Source organism: Nomascus leucogenys, chromosome 18 (genome assembly GCF_006542625.1).
Source record: "Nomascus leucogenys isolate Asia chromosome 18, Asia_NLE_v1, whole genome shotgun sequence".
Lineage (NCBI taxonomy): Eukaryota > Metazoa > Chordata > Mammalia > Primates > Hylobatidae > Nomascus > Nomascus leucogenys.
This window is the reverse complement of record NC_044398.1, coordinates 72,502,223-72,521,375: the sequence shown is the minus strand read 5'-3', so window position 1 is coordinate 72,521,375 and position 19,153 is coordinate 72,502,223. Positions and strand designations below refer to the sequence as shown.

The 19,153-nt window shown below is 41.8% G+C and overlaps 1 protein-coding gene across 4 annotated transcripts in view; it reads right to left on the bottom strand.

Annotated features, from left to right (window-relative positions):
- The window catches only part of KIF2A (kinesin family member 2A), an 88,162-nt gene extending 72,471 nt beyond the window's left edge, over positions 1-15,691 (bottom strand). For all 4 annotated transcript variants that reach the window (XM_030799087.1, XM_030799089.1, XM_030799090.1 and 1 more), the window contains exon 1: positions 15,318-15,691. In XM_030799087.1, coding sequence (XP_030654947.1) covers positions 15,318-15,381 — 64 coding nt within the window. In that variant the 5' untranslated portion in view covers positions 15,382-15,691. The remainder of the gene's footprint in view (positions 1-15,317) is intronic.
- Between the last annotated feature and the right edge of the window lie 3,462 nt (positions 15,692-19,153).

The window sequence follows — 19,153 nt, the reverse complement described above, 5'->3', positions numbered from 1 at the left end:
AAACACATGAAGAAATGCTCATCATCACTGGCCATCAGAGAAATGCAAATCAAAACCACAGTGAGATACCATCTCACACCAGTTAGAATGGCCATCATTAAAAAATCAGGAAACAACAGGTGCTGGAGAGGATGTGGAGAAATAGGAACACTTTTACACTGTTGGTGGGACTGTAAACTAGTTCAACCATCGTGGAAGTCAGTGTGGCAATTCCTCAGGGATCTAGAACTAGAAATACCATTTGACCCAGCCATCCCATTACTGAGTATATACCCAAAGGACTATAAATCATGCTGCTATAAAGACACATGCACACGTATGTTTATTGCCGCACTATTCACAATAGCAAAGACTTGGAACCAACCCAAATGTCCAACAACAATAGACTGGATTAAGAAAATGTGGCACATATACACCATGGAATACTATGCAGCCATAAAAAATGATGAGTTCGTGTCCTTTGTAGGGACATGGATGAAACTGGAAAACATCATTCTCAGTAAACTATCGCAAGGACAAAAAACCAAACACCGCATGTTCTCACTCATAGGTGGGAATTGAACAATGAGAACTCATGGACACAGGAAGGGGAACATCACACTTCGGGGACTGTTGTGGGGTGGGGGGAGGGACAGCATTAGGAGATACACCTAATGCTAAATGACGAGTTAATGGGTGCAGGAAATCAACATGGCACATGGATACATATGTAACAAACCTGCACATTGTGCACATGTACCCTAAAACCCTAAAGTATAATAAAAAAAAAATAAAAAAATAAAAAAAAATTAAAAAAAAAAAACTGAAAACAATTTTCAGTTCTTTTATGTCCACACAAAAACTTGTATATGAATGGTATTCATAATGGCCAAAAAATGGGAAACCCAAATATCTATCGATTAATGGACAGATAAATGAAATGAAATGGAATATTATTCAACCATAAAAAAGTACTGAAATATGTTATTATACTGATAAACGAGTATGGATTATGCTAAGTGAAAGATGCTATACACTAAAGGCTATGTATTGTACAGTTTCATTTATACTCAATGTCCAAAACAGACAAATCTACAAAGATAAAAAGTTGATTAGTGGCAGATACTAAAGGCTGGAATGAGAGGGGAATGCAGAGTGACTGCTAATGGGTATAGGTTTCTTTTAGGCTTTGTCATAAAAATGCTCTGAAATTGGACAGTGGTAGTAATTGTACAACTTCATGAATATACTAAAAAAAAAAAAAAATCACTGAATTGTGCACCTTAAAGGGCCCTTTAGGTTTATTAGGTTAAAACTATAATATTTATTTCTCAAAAAATTTTAACTAAAAAATTACTTTCTTCTCATAATCAAACATAATATATGATATACTCTTTATTTTTCTATATTGGCTATGACAGATAAACACCAGAACTTAGAGGTTTTCTATTATATGTTTGGACCTCATAACACTTCACAAATTAAGCATGTCATCCCTTACAGGGCCACTTAAAAAAATAAATTCTATAGGCACAGCCTGAACTTCACAATCCAAGCTAGCAAATTTCAAAAGTGTAATGTACAGTGTGCGGGTAAGAGTATGAGGAAACAGGCATTTTTGCAGATAGTAAAGTAAATTCATATCTATGGAAGACAAGTTAGCAAGATCTATCAACATTACACATATACAATTATCTGACCCAGTGCTTCTACTTCTAGGATTTTTCCTCTACGGATATATTCATGTATGTATAAAACGTCAAGAGTTGAAGACTATTAAATACTACAGTATTGGCTATGCAGCAGCTACAGATTAGACACAAATGTAAATGTCATCAGTAAAAGACTGGTTAAATAAATTGTGGTATATTTACTCACTAATGAAATGCAGTACAAGAAAGAAGGAGACTATTATTTGTCTACTCAAAGGTTCTCCAAGATATTATTAAGTTAATTACACTCAGTATATACAATATAACATCTGTAGGAAAAAGATATATATTTACACATATTTATACTACATGTAGATAGAGATGTGTAAGCAGAGATTTTCCTGAAAAATGAAGAAGAAGTAATTCTCTACAAATAAAAGAAGCTAGTAATATTTCTGTCTCTTGGAGAAGAATTGGGTAGCTAGCTGTGGGGTAGGGGTAGGATGGAGACTAACAGATATATACATACATACATACATATGTATCCTTTTGGAACTTAATTAGTCATGGGACTACATTGCTATTCAAAACAGGTAATTAAAGAGAAAATTACAAGTATACATTAAAAACAGTGACACACACCTTGTCATGTCATATTCTTGATGCCTGGAGGATGAACACACAAGTCAATTTTTAAGAATGTCAAAACTTGAATAGACAGAGCAGTGAAAGAGCAGCTGAAAGTTCATTTAGTCACTGGTTCAGCAAACAGATAATTTATGAAGTGTGCAAAGTGCCTGTGCTAGGTTAGTTAGAAGTGGAGTGTTCCAAGAAAGTTCAGCTTGTCTGGAGTATAGAGTGCCTCAAATAAGCAGCAAGAATGAGACTGAAGAGGCAGGCTAGTTTGTTCAGGGTCCACCATAAGCCATGTTAGACTTGGGCTTCATAAAAAGGTCAACAGAAGTAGAGAACGCTTTCAAAGTTTTAAGCATGTGATCAGAGGGTCAAACCTACATGCCTGAAGGTTACTCCGAAACAGTAATTAACCAAATTAGTATTTTGGGTTTTTTGTTGTTGTTGTTGTTATTAACCAAATTACTCTCCTAGGTAGAGAGGCCTATTAGGAATTCGTTGCAACAGCACAGACAAGACATAATGCTACCATGACCAAAAGTTATAGTGGTAGGTACAGAAAAAGTGTAGGAAGAGTTACTTGAGTCATTAAATTAAGAGACCATAATAGGCTATAAGGTCAAGAAAGAAAAAGGAGTCAAGGAAGACAACCAAGTTTCTGACTGGAGCGATAGAGTGAATGAGAAATACTGAAGTAAACTTGAGGAAGGGGTGATGGGTTCAATTTTGGACACGCTGAATTTGAGTGTTTATGAGACATCCAAATGGAGATATGCAGTAATCCATGACATATACAAACAGTACATGTCTGTAGCCAACGTGGGCTAAAGAGAAGCATTTAGTTTACCCAGAAAGAGAATACTATGTGAGAAGTACTGCAGGGGTAGGATCAAGCCCTGAAGAACATCAATACTTGAAGAGAATGGGGAAAGAAGCACCTGTAAAGATTAAAAAGGAAAAATCTCAGGAATAGAAGGAAAAGAAGCTCTACTTATTTTTAATTAAGAAATTGTTCTTAATAGAAACCCAAAACAGCATGTACAGTTAAAAGCAATGTTATTACTCTTAATAAAACTGCAACCAAAGAGCATATAAAGAAAGCACTCAACCATATACTTAGAGCCAAGTTACAGGCAACTCTCAATATCAGCTATAATTTAAAAAATAAACACACAACCCATATATAATCCCAAAACAATTTCAAACAATGGGTTTCTAAAAATAAATTTATGGCTGGGCGCAGTGGCTCACGCCTGTAATCCCAGCACCTTGGGAGGCTAAGGCAGGCAGATCACGAGGTCAGGAGATCGAGACCATCCTGCTCAACACAGTGAAACCCCATCTCTACTAAAAATACAAAAATTAGCTGGGCGTGGTGGCACATGCCTGTAATCCCAGCTACTGAGGAGGCTGAGGCAGGAGAATCGCTTGAACCAGGGAGTTGGAGGTTGCAGTGAGCTGAGATCACGCCACTGCACTCCAGCCTGGCGACAGACCAAGACTCTGTCTCCAAAAAAACAAAGTCCACTAAATTTGGACAGGCCCCCAAATCAATCTATTATGTCAGCACTTTAGCAAGTTGCTATAATCTAATTGTTACCATTTTCCTGACAATATTGTTGCTCATCTAATATGAAGCATCCTTATGATAGCATTTGTTCCTGTTTAAATTGTCTAAAGTCTTGTGAGCAAGAGAGTTTAAACATAGGCAATAGCAAAAGAGACTGGAGAAAACTAGAATGTCTTTGTCAAATTATAGAGCCACAGAGCATGTGTATTGAGTGCAATAGCTACTTATTATTTTGTTGTAACTGGCAAACTAACTTCTTCTAGGGAAAAGTCCTTCAACTAATTCTTCAAAGAAATCAGATGAAGGGACACATGATGGCCATGCAGCAAATACTAGGTGGATTAATAAAAACACCTGATTAATAAAAAGTATACCCTAGAAAGGAAAAGAAAAGCATTATAAAATTAATTATTTGACTTCCAATGCCTGGAACATTAATAGGGCACAAAAATGAATTACAGTCTACAATGAATCAGTATGTAGAGGATTTTGGGGGCAGACAATCTATGTTCTAATCTCAGATTTGCTACTTATTTTATGTATGACCTTGGACAAGTCAACTTCCTCATTATAACAATATAGGCAAGTTTTGACCAACAGCAGTATTTCATCAAAGAGCTTTCTGTGGTTAAATTCTAAGACGTACCTCAGTAATTGGGGCCCCTAATTTGTTCTCATTTCTTAAAAATCTTATAGGTGGCTGGGCACTGTGGCTCACGCCTGTAATCCCAGCACTTTGGGAGGCCAAGACAGGCGGATGACCTGAGGTCGGGAGTTCGAAACCAGCCTGATCGACATGGAGAAACGCCATCTCTACTAAAAATACAAAATTAGCTGGGCGCGGTGGCACATGCCTGTAATCCCAGCTACTCGGGAGGCTGAGGCAAGAGAATTGCTTGAACTCGGGAGGCAGAGGTTGCGGTGAGCCAAGATTGTACCACTGCACTCCAGCCTGGGCAACAAGACTGAAACTTCAATTCAAAAAAAAAAGGGTGGGGGGCTAAAGTTGCCATACATATGTGAATCCTTTTTACTATACTATAGCTCATTGAAAAATTTTTCTTCTTACATTGGCCAATAGACTATGCATGACAAAAATGAATGGCAAAATTTCATCTTAATTGTACAACTACATGACTAATCCTCATTCATAAATTATAATTTTTTTGTCATTAATTGGTCCATTATTTCAAGAGTGGTTTTAACTTTTAACACCTAAAGTTTGCATCCTCTCCTCCCCAACCTTTTTTAGGTTCACAGCAAAATTGAGTGGAAGGTACAGAGATTTCCTGTGCAATCCTTAACCCCACACAGCCTCCCCACTATCAATGCCCTGCGCCAGGTACACTGGTTACAATTGATGAACCTATCTTGACACACCATTATCATCCAAAGTGCCTAGTTTACATTAGGGTTGACTCTTGGTATTGTACCTTCTATGAATTTGGCATATGTGCCATAACATGTATCCACCTTTATAGTATCATACAGAATAATTTCACTGCCTCTGTTCCCTTGCTTACCTCTTTTTAAGTCCTAAATTGCAAACCGTAGTGAAGAGATTCTGAATACTGAAATGGCACTTAGAATCCTAAGGATGAAAAAGAGAAGGCAAATGCCAGGACAGAAAAAATAGGCCAAAAGTAAGAGCAAAGAAAAAGTAAAAAAGAGCAGCTGCATTTCAAGAAATAAAACACTTCATCCCTTAAAGAGCTGACACCATATTCTTTGTGTACTGCTTTTCCTTCTCATTCCGTTCCAAGAATTCTGAGAGGGTCCTGGCTAACACACTACAGCTCAGTACTAAGGTGGCAAAGTACTTAGTTATAGCTTAAGCAAATTCCCATTGCAGGTAAACATGTAATGGAATGATTTATACCTTAAACTCACTTACTTTTAGGATATTAGTGGCAAAAACTATATGCAGCCTGAGTTGGATGCTCTCTTTGATATTACCTTGATAGGCTCTACAGTCCTTTACACTGTATTCTTGAATAGGGTTAGCCTGATTAAATAAAACTGAAGAGATTTAAAACCTATACTCAGACTTTGCAGATGTTAAGTCCTTTCCTTTCAACTCATCTGCCCTTTATTCAGCACAAGGGATATATTGCAACATAACATCAATTCTTCTTGCAGTGTGTTCTGCACATCATCTGTTCCTTAATCATTGCTCACCCTCCTAGACTGATGCAATCTTATCTATGCTACCTCTCATTTTCAGTACTATGCTCCCTCTAATCTATCACTAATCACTAACTCCTATTACTGCTCTTAGGAGATTAAGTCCTATAGTAGTTTCCAAGTGTCCTAGAAATTAATTCCAAGATCCTTACCTTACCTCTGTTTCCAGGTCTTTAATAAGGTGCCCCGATTACCCCTCCTTCCTTATCTTCTTCATCATCCTCCCTCTGCCTGTTTTAAATGCCCTTCACCTGACAGCTTTGTTTCCAGTCAGGGATTTCTTCCATGCTGCCTACATGGCTAGAATGCCTCCTTCCCCTCAGGGCAACCTACTGGTCATCTTCCTCTCACCATTTAAACTTCACTCTCCATGAAGTCTTGTCAGATACTCTGTTAGGAGATACAACTTTTACTAAAATAATGGATCACAACCCTAGCTAAACCCTGGAATCACTAATGTGTGACAAGTTAAGCTTCAACAGTATGTGAGGCGCCTTAAAGTAAAATACTGATACCTAGACTACATATCAGACAGACTCTCTAGGCAAAGGAACCAGATGTTGGCTGTGGTGGGTTGCTTTTTTTTTTTTTTTGGTCTGTTTTTTTCCACAGCCCCACAGGTGATCTATTGAGCAGCCAGAGTTACGAACCACCACAGGCTGAGCATTCTTTAATCCAAAATGCTCCAAAATCTGAAACTTTTTGAGCACCAACATGACACCAGAGTGGAAAATTCCACACACGACCTTGTGATGGGTTGTGGTCAAAAGGCAGGCATAAGGCCAGGTGTAGTGGCTCACACCTGTAATCCCAACACTCTGGGAGGCCGAGGCAGGTGGATCGCTTGAGGTCAGGAGTTTGAGACCAGCCTGGCCAACATGGTGAAACCCTGTCTCTACTAAAAATACAAAAATTAGCTGGGGATCGTGGCATGGGCCTGTAATCTCAGCTACTCGGGAGGCTGAGGCAGAAGAATCACTTGAACCCAGGAGGCGGAGGTTGCAGTGAGCCAAGATCGTGCCACTGCACTACAGCCTGGGTGGCAGAGTGAAACTCCATCTTAAAAAAAAAAAAAAAAAGTTCATTCTTAGCACAGTATAGACACTCAGCAAATTTTACCACAAGTTTGTTCCTTGCTGATCTTGTCTTTCCTTTAGGTAAAATGTGGTCAAAATTAATGCCAAAACCTACAAAAACCTGGAGAGAAAGTCTTCAAAAGTAAATAAAACACAGCCCAAGGAGGAACCTGATTCTTACAGTTCCCTGGCAATAATGTATAAGGAGTTTATATCCAAATTACACATAACCACCAGTAGCTGCATCTACTGCTGTTTCCCATGCTCTGCTTCTTGGTCTCTGTTTGTTTGTTTGTTTGTTTGTTTTGAGACAGTGACTTGTTCTGTCACCCAGGCTGGAGTGCAGTGGCGTGATCATAGCTCACTGCAGCCTCCAACTCCTGGGCTCAACCAATCCTCCCACTTCATCCTCCTGAGTAGCTGGGGCTATAGTCACATGCTACCAGGCCTGGCTAATTTTATTTTTTGTAGAAATAGAGCCTCATCACCTTGCCCAGGCTGGTATCCAACTCCTGGCTTCAAGCAATCCTCCTGCCTAGGCCTCCCAAAGTGCTGGGATTACAGGCACGAGACACCACACCGAGCCAGTCTCTATTTACAAGTACCCAAACCCAGGATGGGTATCTAGAGAGAAACCTGCTGTCAGGTGCTGGTCTGCCAAAAACTTTAAATTGAATAAATCTGACCAGGTATGGTCGCTCACACCTGTAATCCCAGTACTTTGGGAGGCCAAGGAGGGAGAATTGCTTGAGGCCAGGAGTTCAAGAACAGCCTAGTCAACATAGCAAGACCCCATCTCTACAAACAATACAAAAATTAGCTAGGCATGGTTGTGCATACCTGTAGTCCTAGCTACTTGGGAAGTTAAGGTGAAAGGATTGCTTGAGTCCAGGACTCGGAGGCTGCAGTGAGCTATGATCATGCCACTGCACTCCAGCCTGGGTGACAGAGCAAAACCCTAAAAAAAATTCCTTTTGATACCAAAACAATTTAAAAGTTATAAACTTATAACTCAAATAGGTACTAGAGTATAGGAAATAGGCTAATAATGACAATGTCAATTTCAATTGGCTGACTAGGGCTATCAGGGCTGATAATGCTGTATTAAGAACTCTGAGGCTGGCCGGGCGCAATGGCTCAAGCCTGTAATCCCAGCACTTTGCGAGGCCAAGGTGGGTGGACCACGAGGTCAGGAGTTCAAGACCAGCCTGGCCAACATGGTGAAACCCCATCTCTACTAAAAATACAAAAAAATTAGCCAGGCATGTTGGCGCATGCCTATAATGCCAGCTACTTAAGAGGCTGAGGCAGAAGAATCGCGTGAACCCAGGAGGCAGAGGTTGCAGTGAGCTGAGATCACGCCACTGCACTCCAGCCTGGGCAACAAGAGCGAGACACCCTCTCAAAAAAATTTCTGAGGCTAAATTCATCAGGAATGCTATGAGGGATCATGGATATTGGTCATAGAGGAGGAGAAATGGCATATATGACATGTATTTTCCATCTAAAAGGTCCATAACTTCAAGAGTCTAACTAAAAAGCCTAATCTTCAGAAGGAAGGTAGTAATAATGTACACACAAAATGGCATACTTCTATCAGTACTAATCACACTATAGATGAATCACTTATTTACTTGTTTGTGAGGGCAGGAACTATTTTTGCTTTATTCATTTTTTGTATCTCCAACACCTATCAGAATGCCTGATATATAGCAGGCAGTTAATAGAAGTATATTCAGTGAAATCTGCAGTAAAAAAAAAAAAGAAATATAAGACCACGTTATTTTGATATGCCATAATCACTTAAGGTCTATACTCCAAAATATCACACAACCTAGTGAATGATCATCTGAACTTCGTGTTTTATTGTAGTGGGTAATGAGATCATAGTGCACTCTAACCTCAAACTCATGGGCTCAAGCAATTCTCCTGCTTTGGCCTCCAAAGTGCTGGGATTACAGGCATGAACTACCATGCTCAGCCTAGAAGCATGACTTTTAAAAGGAACACTTCCCTCACTCATATTACTCTTGGGAGATAGTTTAATATGGTGAAATCCTAATGTCTATTTTCACTTAGCACTATAAAACCATTAATATTACTTTACCGAAAAGAGCTGGAAGACAACTTTACCTGTATTTGTTCTACAACTGAACCAGAAGAATAAAAGTTTTATCCAAGGTTTAAAACTTGTATCTATTCTTAAGCTAAGAATCGTAATCTCAAAACAAACAAACACCTTAAAATTATTTTAGGTTACAAAACAGAGGTGTTAAAATTAAAGCAGATGGCTGAATCCAAGAATTAAACTTTGCAAAAGATTAATGTCATATTAATCACAACTATACTTGTGACTAGAAAGAACGGGGTCTAGATGATCTCTCAAGGAATCTTGTTCTGGATTTTCCACACTCTTGCCCCTTGTCTTATTTGAGCAGACACAGATTTAACTAGCTCTTTGCTATTTTCTCTAGCATTTTAACAATCATAACACATAAAACAAGTTGACACATAGCCTTTCCCCAGAGTTTCAAAATCTTTGTCATAAGAATCAAGTGGCTAGGCAATGAATACAGATTCCTGGCTTTCTGTGGTACTTTTGGAAGCAATAAGTGACTATTTTAAGTTTTTTGAGCTTCTTTGGTAGTAGTGGAAAGAATTTTACTACAGGGGTTTGTATGTCCCAAAAAAAAAAATACTAAAGTATACAACTTCACACCATAATCAGCAAACATCTGTCAGCAGCACTTAGAGAGCTGGGAGTGAAGGGATTTAGGCTTTGGCCCAGGCTATGCTCCTTATTAACCATGTGATCTTGGCAAATAATCCAACCTCAGATTCTTCACCTATAAACCAATAATCTGCCATCTTCCTACCCTGCTTACCTCTTAGTGTTCCTGTGAAGATCCAATTAGCTAACATGTCTTGAAGCACTTGGAAAACTATTAAGCCCTAACAAATACATATACAGAAACATTATCGTCCTAGTCCTCAGGGAAAAGGGAACTACCAGGTCACAAATTCCCCTATTCCGTCCCACCCCCATAATCAATCACATAATTGTACCTAAAGAACACCTGTACTGCCACATGGTTCATCTTTATTACTTAAATTTACACATGCTATTCTCCAGAAGCCTATATAATGATGTGTAAAGATGAACTAGCAGAAGAAAAATGTGGCAAAGCGTATAAAGAATTAGGCCATTTAAAATCTTTTCTTAAACATTTTCTTTGCCTGCCCTGAACTCCAAAATTCCTGATGGGTCCTTTGAAATCTTCAATTGCCTCTTGATTTCAGATGTTAAAAGGAACTCTTTACACCAACACTTAACTAAGAAACAAGAATATTTTCCTCCCACAATTTTAGGTTTTGTGAACTTGTGGTAACATAGCACTTCTTACCAGGGATCATTCTAATCAAGCTCTGTAACACTGCTTGCTGGTGCCTTTCTCCCAAGTAAGAAGCAATTTCCTATATCTTGACTGGGCTGTAAAAAGCGGTATATGGTTCCAAAATAACAGAGAGTTCCTCCTTTACTGTCAAGGTTCTTGATAGTCTGATTTCTATGCTGAGCATGTCAGGTTCCTATCTGCCATTGACAAGTTGTACGAATCTAGATAAGTCACTTACGGTGATCTGGGACTCAAGTTTCCACATTTATAAAAATGAAAACTAGTTTATCTCCAAAAACCTTTCTGGTGGAAATATTCTAAGATTCTCTTCAGATCACATGTATCAATACCGTCACAGTACGGTGACTAAGAGACCCCCAAAGAACAATCCCATATTAGCTGCAGCTTCCAAATGTTCAACATTTCTCATTTCTTCCCCAGTCCCCAAAGGGTAGTCACAGCTACTACAGAACTGTTAACAGTGCAGCTAAAAAAAAAAAAAAAAAAATAGTTACACGACAGAAAGATTGTAGGTTTTTTTAAGAGTCAGTGGGTTTTAAAAAGGGAAAGGAATTGAATCAGAAAAATAGGAAGACACATGTAAGAAAATATACCAGTCCAATTTCATACCAGGTTATCTCCTGTGGCAGAGAACAATCTTAGGATTCCAAGCCTAACCCGTCACTGATAACCTTAGAATACCAGAAAAGTCAGATTAACCTTAGCAGATCACTCAATTTCAATTAACGCTGTAGATCCTGACTAACAGGCCAGTGGGAAGTAGAGGGCCAGAGCAGGGAGGTAGCAGTACAGAGGAGCATAGATGGAAGGTTTCACTTCCAGCTAAGATGTCATTCTCATGATTAATTAAAATGGTTGAAAACTAAAAATCCAATAATGTATGATTTATTCAAAAACGATATGCAAGGAATTTTGCTAGGCATCCCAGTGGTGGGGGTGGAAATGGGAGTAATGACACACAGATGCATTCAGGGAATTTAAGAGTCATTAGAGGCTGGGCACAGTGGCTCACACCTGTAATCCCAGTACTTTGGGAGGCTGAGGTGGGTGGATCACTTGAGGCCAGGAGTTCGAGACCAGCCTGGCCAACGTGGCAAAACCTGTCACTACTAAAAATACAAAAATTAGCCAGGCATGGTGGCACACACCTGTAGTCCCAGCTACTTGGGAGGCTGAGGCATGAGAATCGCTTGAACCCGGGAGGCAGAGGTTGCAGTGAGCAGAGATTGCACCACTGACAGAGTGAGACTCTGTCTCGGAAAAAAAAAAAAAAGAATTATTAGTTATTAGTAAGTCCCATTACCCCATGCAGTTTAAAAACATAATATTAAGAATATGTACCCACAGGTATGAGCTGAGAGGAGCGGAAAAAAAAAAGTTATAGACCAAACATTAATACTTAAGGAAATATGCTGTCTCATGAATAATACAGAATTATTTAGGAATTCAGATGCTGACTGGCCATCTGGTTTTAGTAATCAGTGAAGGCTCATTAGGATAGTTTTTATCATGGTCTTGAAAGACAGGAATAAGCTCATTTTAGTGTACCTGTTTGCCCTTGGGATATGTTTATTAGTGTAAGAGCATCACTGATGGGAAAAGCATGGTCTGAAATAGGGACATGGATCACCATCAGCAAGCCAAAAGAAAAACATCAAGTCACCAGTTAGTAATGGTCTGAAGCAGCCCTTCTTTACTCATGTCATTTGTACTGTCTCAGATATTAGTGTTCCTCCAACTGCAAAGTTTATTTTTGTTATAATAACCACTAGTGTTTTATCCAATATAGATCTGTTATGGAAGTGAGAGGAAGCAAACAAGCTTCTTTAAAGTGAAAAAGGGAAAGCTTGAGGGGCATTCTCCCAGACATCAATTTCTATTGTGAAACACTACTGTCCAATGCAAATGATCCTTCTGTTCCTTCGAAGTTCTCTACTAATCTTCTGCCTTCCACCAACTCCATCATGCAGCTGAGGCACATAGAAAGATACATGACCATAGGTTAGGATAATAACATACTGTGATGACTTCCCTAATTTCTTATAGGCAAACCGCTTTTGAAACGTGGTTTTAGGTTAGTAGCACTTATGTAAGAACATAAAGCTCTTGTATGTCTGGAAACTTCTGGTATAGGCTGAAGGTGAAGGCTGAAAAGAACCAAAATTGCTTCAAGTTCAATAAATTTAAATAAAATATGCTCCGTAAAAATTAAAATGTATAAATCAAATATCATATACTTTTTCTGATAAGATTTCAATGTTAACACCTATACTCATACTTACGAGTGTAAAGAATTTACACATTTTATTGCACCCTAACTTTTAAAAAAATAAATTTCATTGTGCATAACTGAGGTTTATAACATGATGCTATGGAATATAGACAGCAAAATCGTGAAGCAGATTAATATAGCTATCATTTCACACAATTACTTTAACAAGAGCTGCTAAAATCTACTTATTTAACAAAAATCTCTAATACAATTTTACTAACATTGGTCCCCCTGTATCTCTAAACTTGTTCATCCTACATATCTGCTATTTTGTATCCTTGACCTACATCTCCCCATTTCCTCTCCTTCCCCCCCACCAGCAGTAGTAACCACTGTTTCATTCTGCGTATTTTAGCTCCTTAAAAAAATATTCTACATGAGTGAGATTATGCAATATTTTCCTTAGTGTCTGGCTTATCTCATGTAACATAATGTCCTTCAGGTCCATCTATATTGTGGTAAACAGTAGGATCTCCTTTTTTAAGGCTGAATAATGTTCCACTGTACATTGTCTATACACACACATACACATACACACACATAACAATTTCTTTAGCCATTCGTCACCCATCGATGGACATTTAGGTTGTTTCCCTGTCTTGGCTACTGTGAATAACGCTGCAATGAACGCGAGAGTGCAGATATCTTCACAAGGTGGTGATTTCCTCTCCCTTGGGTGTATACCCGGGACAGGGGTTGCTGTGCACCCAGAATCTTCAAAATAATATGTAAATCCTACTTTTGCTGGTATACTGTGAACTCGTATTTACCTAAAATAATGACATTAACAGCACTCTTTCAAGAAAGGAATCTGAAGAGAAAATATAAAAGAAACCTCAACCCAAGTAAAGAAGGTATCTCTTTCCCATTAGTGTTACTGGTAACTTCTAAAGCTCTAAGAGGTACAATTTATCTTTTCATATACAGGATAATGATGGTTTCAGTTGTTACCACAAATTACCTCAAATATAATGGAGGAAAAAAATCATTAGCTATATAGGGTCTTCCAATATATCATACACACAACATGAAAATCAATCTAGCTTCACATAACTTGGTCAAACCTGGCAGAATCCAAGGGGGGCGTGGACGTGAGAGCCAAGTTACTACTGACTAGGCTAGGCTAAAGGCTAATAAATAAGCTACTCATAAAAGGAATCGAGGCCAGGCACGGTGGCTCACGCCTGTAATCCCAGCACGTTGGGAGGCCGAAGCGGGTGGATCACCTGAGGTCAGGAGTCGAGACCAGCCTGGTCAACATGGTGAAACCCCGTCTCTACTAAAAATACAAAAAATTAGCTGGGCGTGGTGACGGCGCCTGTAATCCCAGCTACTCGGGAGGCTGAGGCACAAGAATAGCTTAAACACGGGAGGCGGAGGTTGCAGTGGGCCGAGATCGCACCATTGCACTCCAGCCTGGGTGAAAATCCGTCTCAAAAAAAAAAAAAGGAATCGGTATGAGTGATGGAGTCAGGAACACTGCTCAACTCGAGATTATCACACATCTCTCGTTCTTTCAATATTGGTACCGAAAGAAAATAATTTTACTTATCTCCCTCCGTGCATTTATTCCTTTACAATATGAATTATTTCCAGTCTGGCTGGCTTATCTCACTCCACACCCCAAGCTAGTGACATAAAACATTTTCCCCAAGAGAAACCTACAGAAAGATACATAAGCCTAAGGCTCTTAAAAAAAAAAAAATGAAGCATGTGTCTTCACCTCGCCTTACACTTTTCTCAGTTACCTCTCCCGAGGGTGTGAAAATATCAACATCCGGTCGCCCACCCCCACTGTCTCAGCAGCGCCTCGCATTGACTCTGCCCATCCCCTATCCTTCCCTTTACAGTCTCATCACCTTGGAGAAGCCCATCGAATATTTCTTCCCATTGCTCCCCCACCCTTATTCATGGCTCAGCGCGATATTCTCCACATCTTTCTCCCAAGGAAGTGGCAAAAAAGAAAGCAGCATGGTCGAGGACGAAACCGGGGAGGCCTGACAACCAGACGACAGTTTAAGGCGACTGGACTGGCTCTTTCCCCCATCTCGGCCTCCGACCAGCCGTCGGTTCTCTAAATGTGAAATCGCTGGTCTTCCCGCTCCCCCACCGCCATCCCCGTCAGAGGCGAGGCCGGTAAAATGCAAAGACCGAGGGGAAGCGCAAGGCAGGGTCATCCCTAACGAAGCCCGCTTCCTCCCAGGCTGGTGTCCCTGGGGGGGCTGGAGATTGCGGGGGGGAGGAGCGAGGGGCCTTCGCCCAGAGACCCCTGGAGACGCGACCCTCGACACCCGGGCCCCTTTCCCACCCGGCTTCCCTCCCCCGCGGCCCGGCCCGGAGAACTGCAGCAGCGCCCGGGCGAACCCCACGCCGGCCTCACTGGCACACACGCCACACACAAAAGCGCCGCGGCCGCCGCCTTCCCGCCCCCACAGCCCGGCGAAGCAATCAATGAGGCGGCCGGCGCCCGCGTCCCCTCCGTGCACACCCGAACACAGGGCCGAGCGGGCCAGCGGGGCTGGCAGCGCGGCTCACCATCGCTGCGCTTGATCTCCACGTAAATCCCGATCTGGATCTTGCCGAAGTTGGCCGTTGCCATCACCTCATCTGGAGCAGCAGCAGCGGGCCGAGGGAGGGGGACCGGAGGGCGGAAAAGGCGGGGAGGGGGCGGGGTAGGTGTGGGAGGGGGAGCGGTTGCCCGCGGCCGCGCCGGCCCGGGCGACAGCGTGAACGCGAGCGGGGCCGCAAAGAGCAGCTGTGGGGAAGCAGGCGGAGGCCCCGGGCCTGCAGGCCGGCAGGAGGACGCGCACGCAGGGTAGTCGAGGTGAAGCTAGGGCCGGGGCCGTGAGACGGCGCGGGGTAGAGTGGGAGGGCCCGCACCGCCCGCCCGGGAGCCGACGCTGGGGAGGTGGGGCGCCGCGCGCCTGCGCAGAGCGCGCCTCCGGCGTCTCTTCTTCCTCTTCGGCTTGCCTCTCCCGGCTGCCTCCAGGCGGCCCCGCCCAGCTCTGCAGCGGGGCGGGCGGCGGCCGCGGCTTGCCGGCCGCTGGAGCGGTGCGCGCTCGGCCCGGCCCCCAGCTAGCCGGCGTCGCGTTTGATTTCAGCGCGCTGCCTAGAAGACGCGGGAAGCGTCGCGCCGAGCTTTCTTGCCCTCTCGCTTCCGGGAATTGGCGCTGTTGCCGGAATGGGTTAAAGGCCACGTGCTTTCAGGGCTTTCCAGCGGGCTGAGGGATGTGAATTCAAGGGCCCTCCGTTGACAGTACGGGCTCGGTGTTTTCATCGGAAGGTGGCACCCCCTATTTCCACTTACAGGTAGCTGACCCAAGCAGCCCTCCCAAGCACACTTGGTGTAGGTATCCCATCCAGTTGAGCTGGAAGGGAAGAAACACGCTTGAGGTGTCACCTACCCTAAATCGAAATGAAGATCCACCCCTTTAGTCTTGCCTTACAGTTCATCACACTCAAAAAGAAGCTCTGTGGTGGGGCGTCCTTAACTGTTCAGGTTATGAGGCATCAGATGCTGGTGCCCTGTTTCTGCTGAGGGTTCAAGACTTACTTGCCTTGGCCTGTAAAGCCAACAACTGTGACTCAAGGGAAGAAGGCAGACACATAAGGTTGACTAGGGAATGTGTCTTTTTGCAATTATTTAATTAGTCTGACCACATCAGCAATGTGGAAAGCAAGACTTTCCATCATGGCAGAGCAGGAAGGCCACATGGACCGGGGCCATGGAAACTGTATTTATAGCACCGTGTAAAAACCTCCAAACGTCTAACTCCTGCTTGTAGTACTGGCAATTGATATGTTGGAAACAACACTTTTCATGGCCTACTTTCACTAGCCATTGTTTTTTGTTGTTGTTGTTTTGTTTTGTTTGTTTTTGAGAGGGAGTCTTGCTCTGTCGCTCAGGCTGGAGTGCAGTGGCGCGATCTCTGCTCACTGCAATCTTTGCCTCCTGTGTTCAAGCGATTCTCATGCCTCAGCCTTCCGAGTAGGTGGGATTACAGGCCCGCGCCACCACGCCTGGCTAATTTTTGTATTTTTAGTAGAGACGGGGTTTCACCATGTTGGCCAGGCTGGTCTCAAACTCCTGACCTCAGGTGATCCACCCGCCTCCACCACCCAGAGTGCTGGGATCACAGGCATGAGCCACCCCGCCTGGCCTTCCCTAGTCATTGATAATCTCCCTGTAATAATAACTACAAATATACAATTTAAAATTTTTAAATTGGAAACTGGATATATACATCAATGCTTATGTGGATATATGTGTGTGCCTAGAGTTTTCAGTCTAATGTAAGTAATCAAGTAGGTCCTTAAAAAACTGTTAAAAGACTGGCTTCATTTGTAGCTTGAACATATTGAAGGTATACCTGTCAAAAGAACAATTCGATTGAATCCATTCTGAAGTGCGTATAATTTCTATGAAAAAAAAACTACACTGGATAGACAATGTGGAAAATAACTTCTTTTACATTCCAGAAATGACACCGCACTTGAGAACCCCTGTTTCAAGTGAAATTTGACCAAATCAGGGTTTAGTTTTTATTTTTTCTATAATTTTGGGAGTTTTATCTGAACTCTTCGAGCTCCTGTCTAGAATTCATTTTCTGATGTCTCTGCAACTGAGGTATAAAACATCTATTTATATTTTATTTATACTTTATAAAGAATTCAAAGAAATCAAGCTATACAGCTCAAAGTTAACATTGTTTCATAAAATATTATTATTATTGTTAGAGACGAAGTCTCACTCTGTCATGCCCAGGCTGGAGTGCAGTGGCATGATCTCAGCTCACTGCCACTTCCACCTCCCAGGTTCAAGTTATTCTCCTGCCTCAGCCTCCCAAGTAGTTGGGACTACAGGCGCGTGCCACTACGCCCAGCTAATTTTTTGTATTTTTAAAGTAGAGACAAAGTTTCACCGTGTTAGCCAGGATGGTCTCGATCTCCTGACCTCATGATCCGCCTGCCTCGGCCTCCCAAAGTGTTGAGATTACGTGAGGCACCACGCCCAGCCCATAAAATATTATTTGGTATTGTGGTTGCTGACACATACCTTACACTCTGTGGTTTATATGGTTAGTCTTAACCTTTAATCCATATAAAAGGTATTTTTAAAATATGCACATTGTTTTGCTCCATAAAAATGTATGACATAACACTTAACAAACACAAAACCTTTCCTTTATAAGACATACCCAAAAGTCTTACTTTTTTGGTACACATCAGCATATGTATTTACCAAGAATTTCATTATGGGCTTTGTATGCTAGCGGCTTCCTAAAGAGCAGCCATAAATACATGCAATGTGGCTATGTTTCCATCAACATCCTGGATCAAAGATTCTAACTCTGGCTGAGACATTAACAAGATATATATAATCCTAACTAGAACTACTACTAATAAGATCCTGAACTAGTAACTACTAATTAATCACTAAGATATATACCCTACTAAGAACGACTGTTTTTATTAGGATTATATAGTCTGCACTCAGACATTTGTTCAATGAGTTAACTTCTTAAACTGCTCAGTATCTCACTTACCTCTTTGATCAACCTGGAATAATAACTTACATTCTCTCAATCACAGAAAGTTTTTGTGAGGACAAATGAAATAAAATGTGATAGTGCCTTGATATTTATAATTTTTTTTTTTGGAAATGGAATCGCACTCTGTCGCCCAGGCTGGAGTGCAATGGTGCGATCTCAGCTCACTGCAACCTCTGCCTCCCAGGTTCAAGCAATTCTCCTGCCTCAGCCTCCCGAGTAGCTGGGATTACAGGCACCCACCACTACGCCTGGCTAATTTCTGTATTTTTAGTAGAGATGGGGTTTCACCATGTTGGTCAGGCTGGTCTCGAACTCCCGACCCCAGATGATCCGCCCGCCTCAGCCCCCCAGAGCGCTGGGATTACAGGCATGAGCCACCGCGCCTGGCCTATGATTTGTTTTATAAAAGTAAACCATCCTATAAAATATAACCCAGGCCGGGTGCTGTGGCTCATGCCTGTAATCCCAGCACTTTGGGAGGCCTACACAGGAAGATCCATTGAGCTCAGGAGTTTCAAACCAGACATTTGTAGTCACATTCTGCTAAGTGAAAATACCAGGTGAAAGGCTATTGAAGTGATCACTTAGATAATGCAAAAGAGATAATATCATTTTTTTTCTTAAAACCTATCGCTGGCTTCCCAGAATAAAATCTAAATCCTTTACAAAACTCTACGCGATCTAGCTCTGGCATCCTCGGCAGCCTCATCTGGCGCTGCTCTCTCACTCTGCTCCATTTTCGCAGAACTCCTTTCTGTCCCTTAAATCAGTCAAGATCTCTGATCAGGATGGCTGCTCTTGCTCAACTTTTCATGTGAC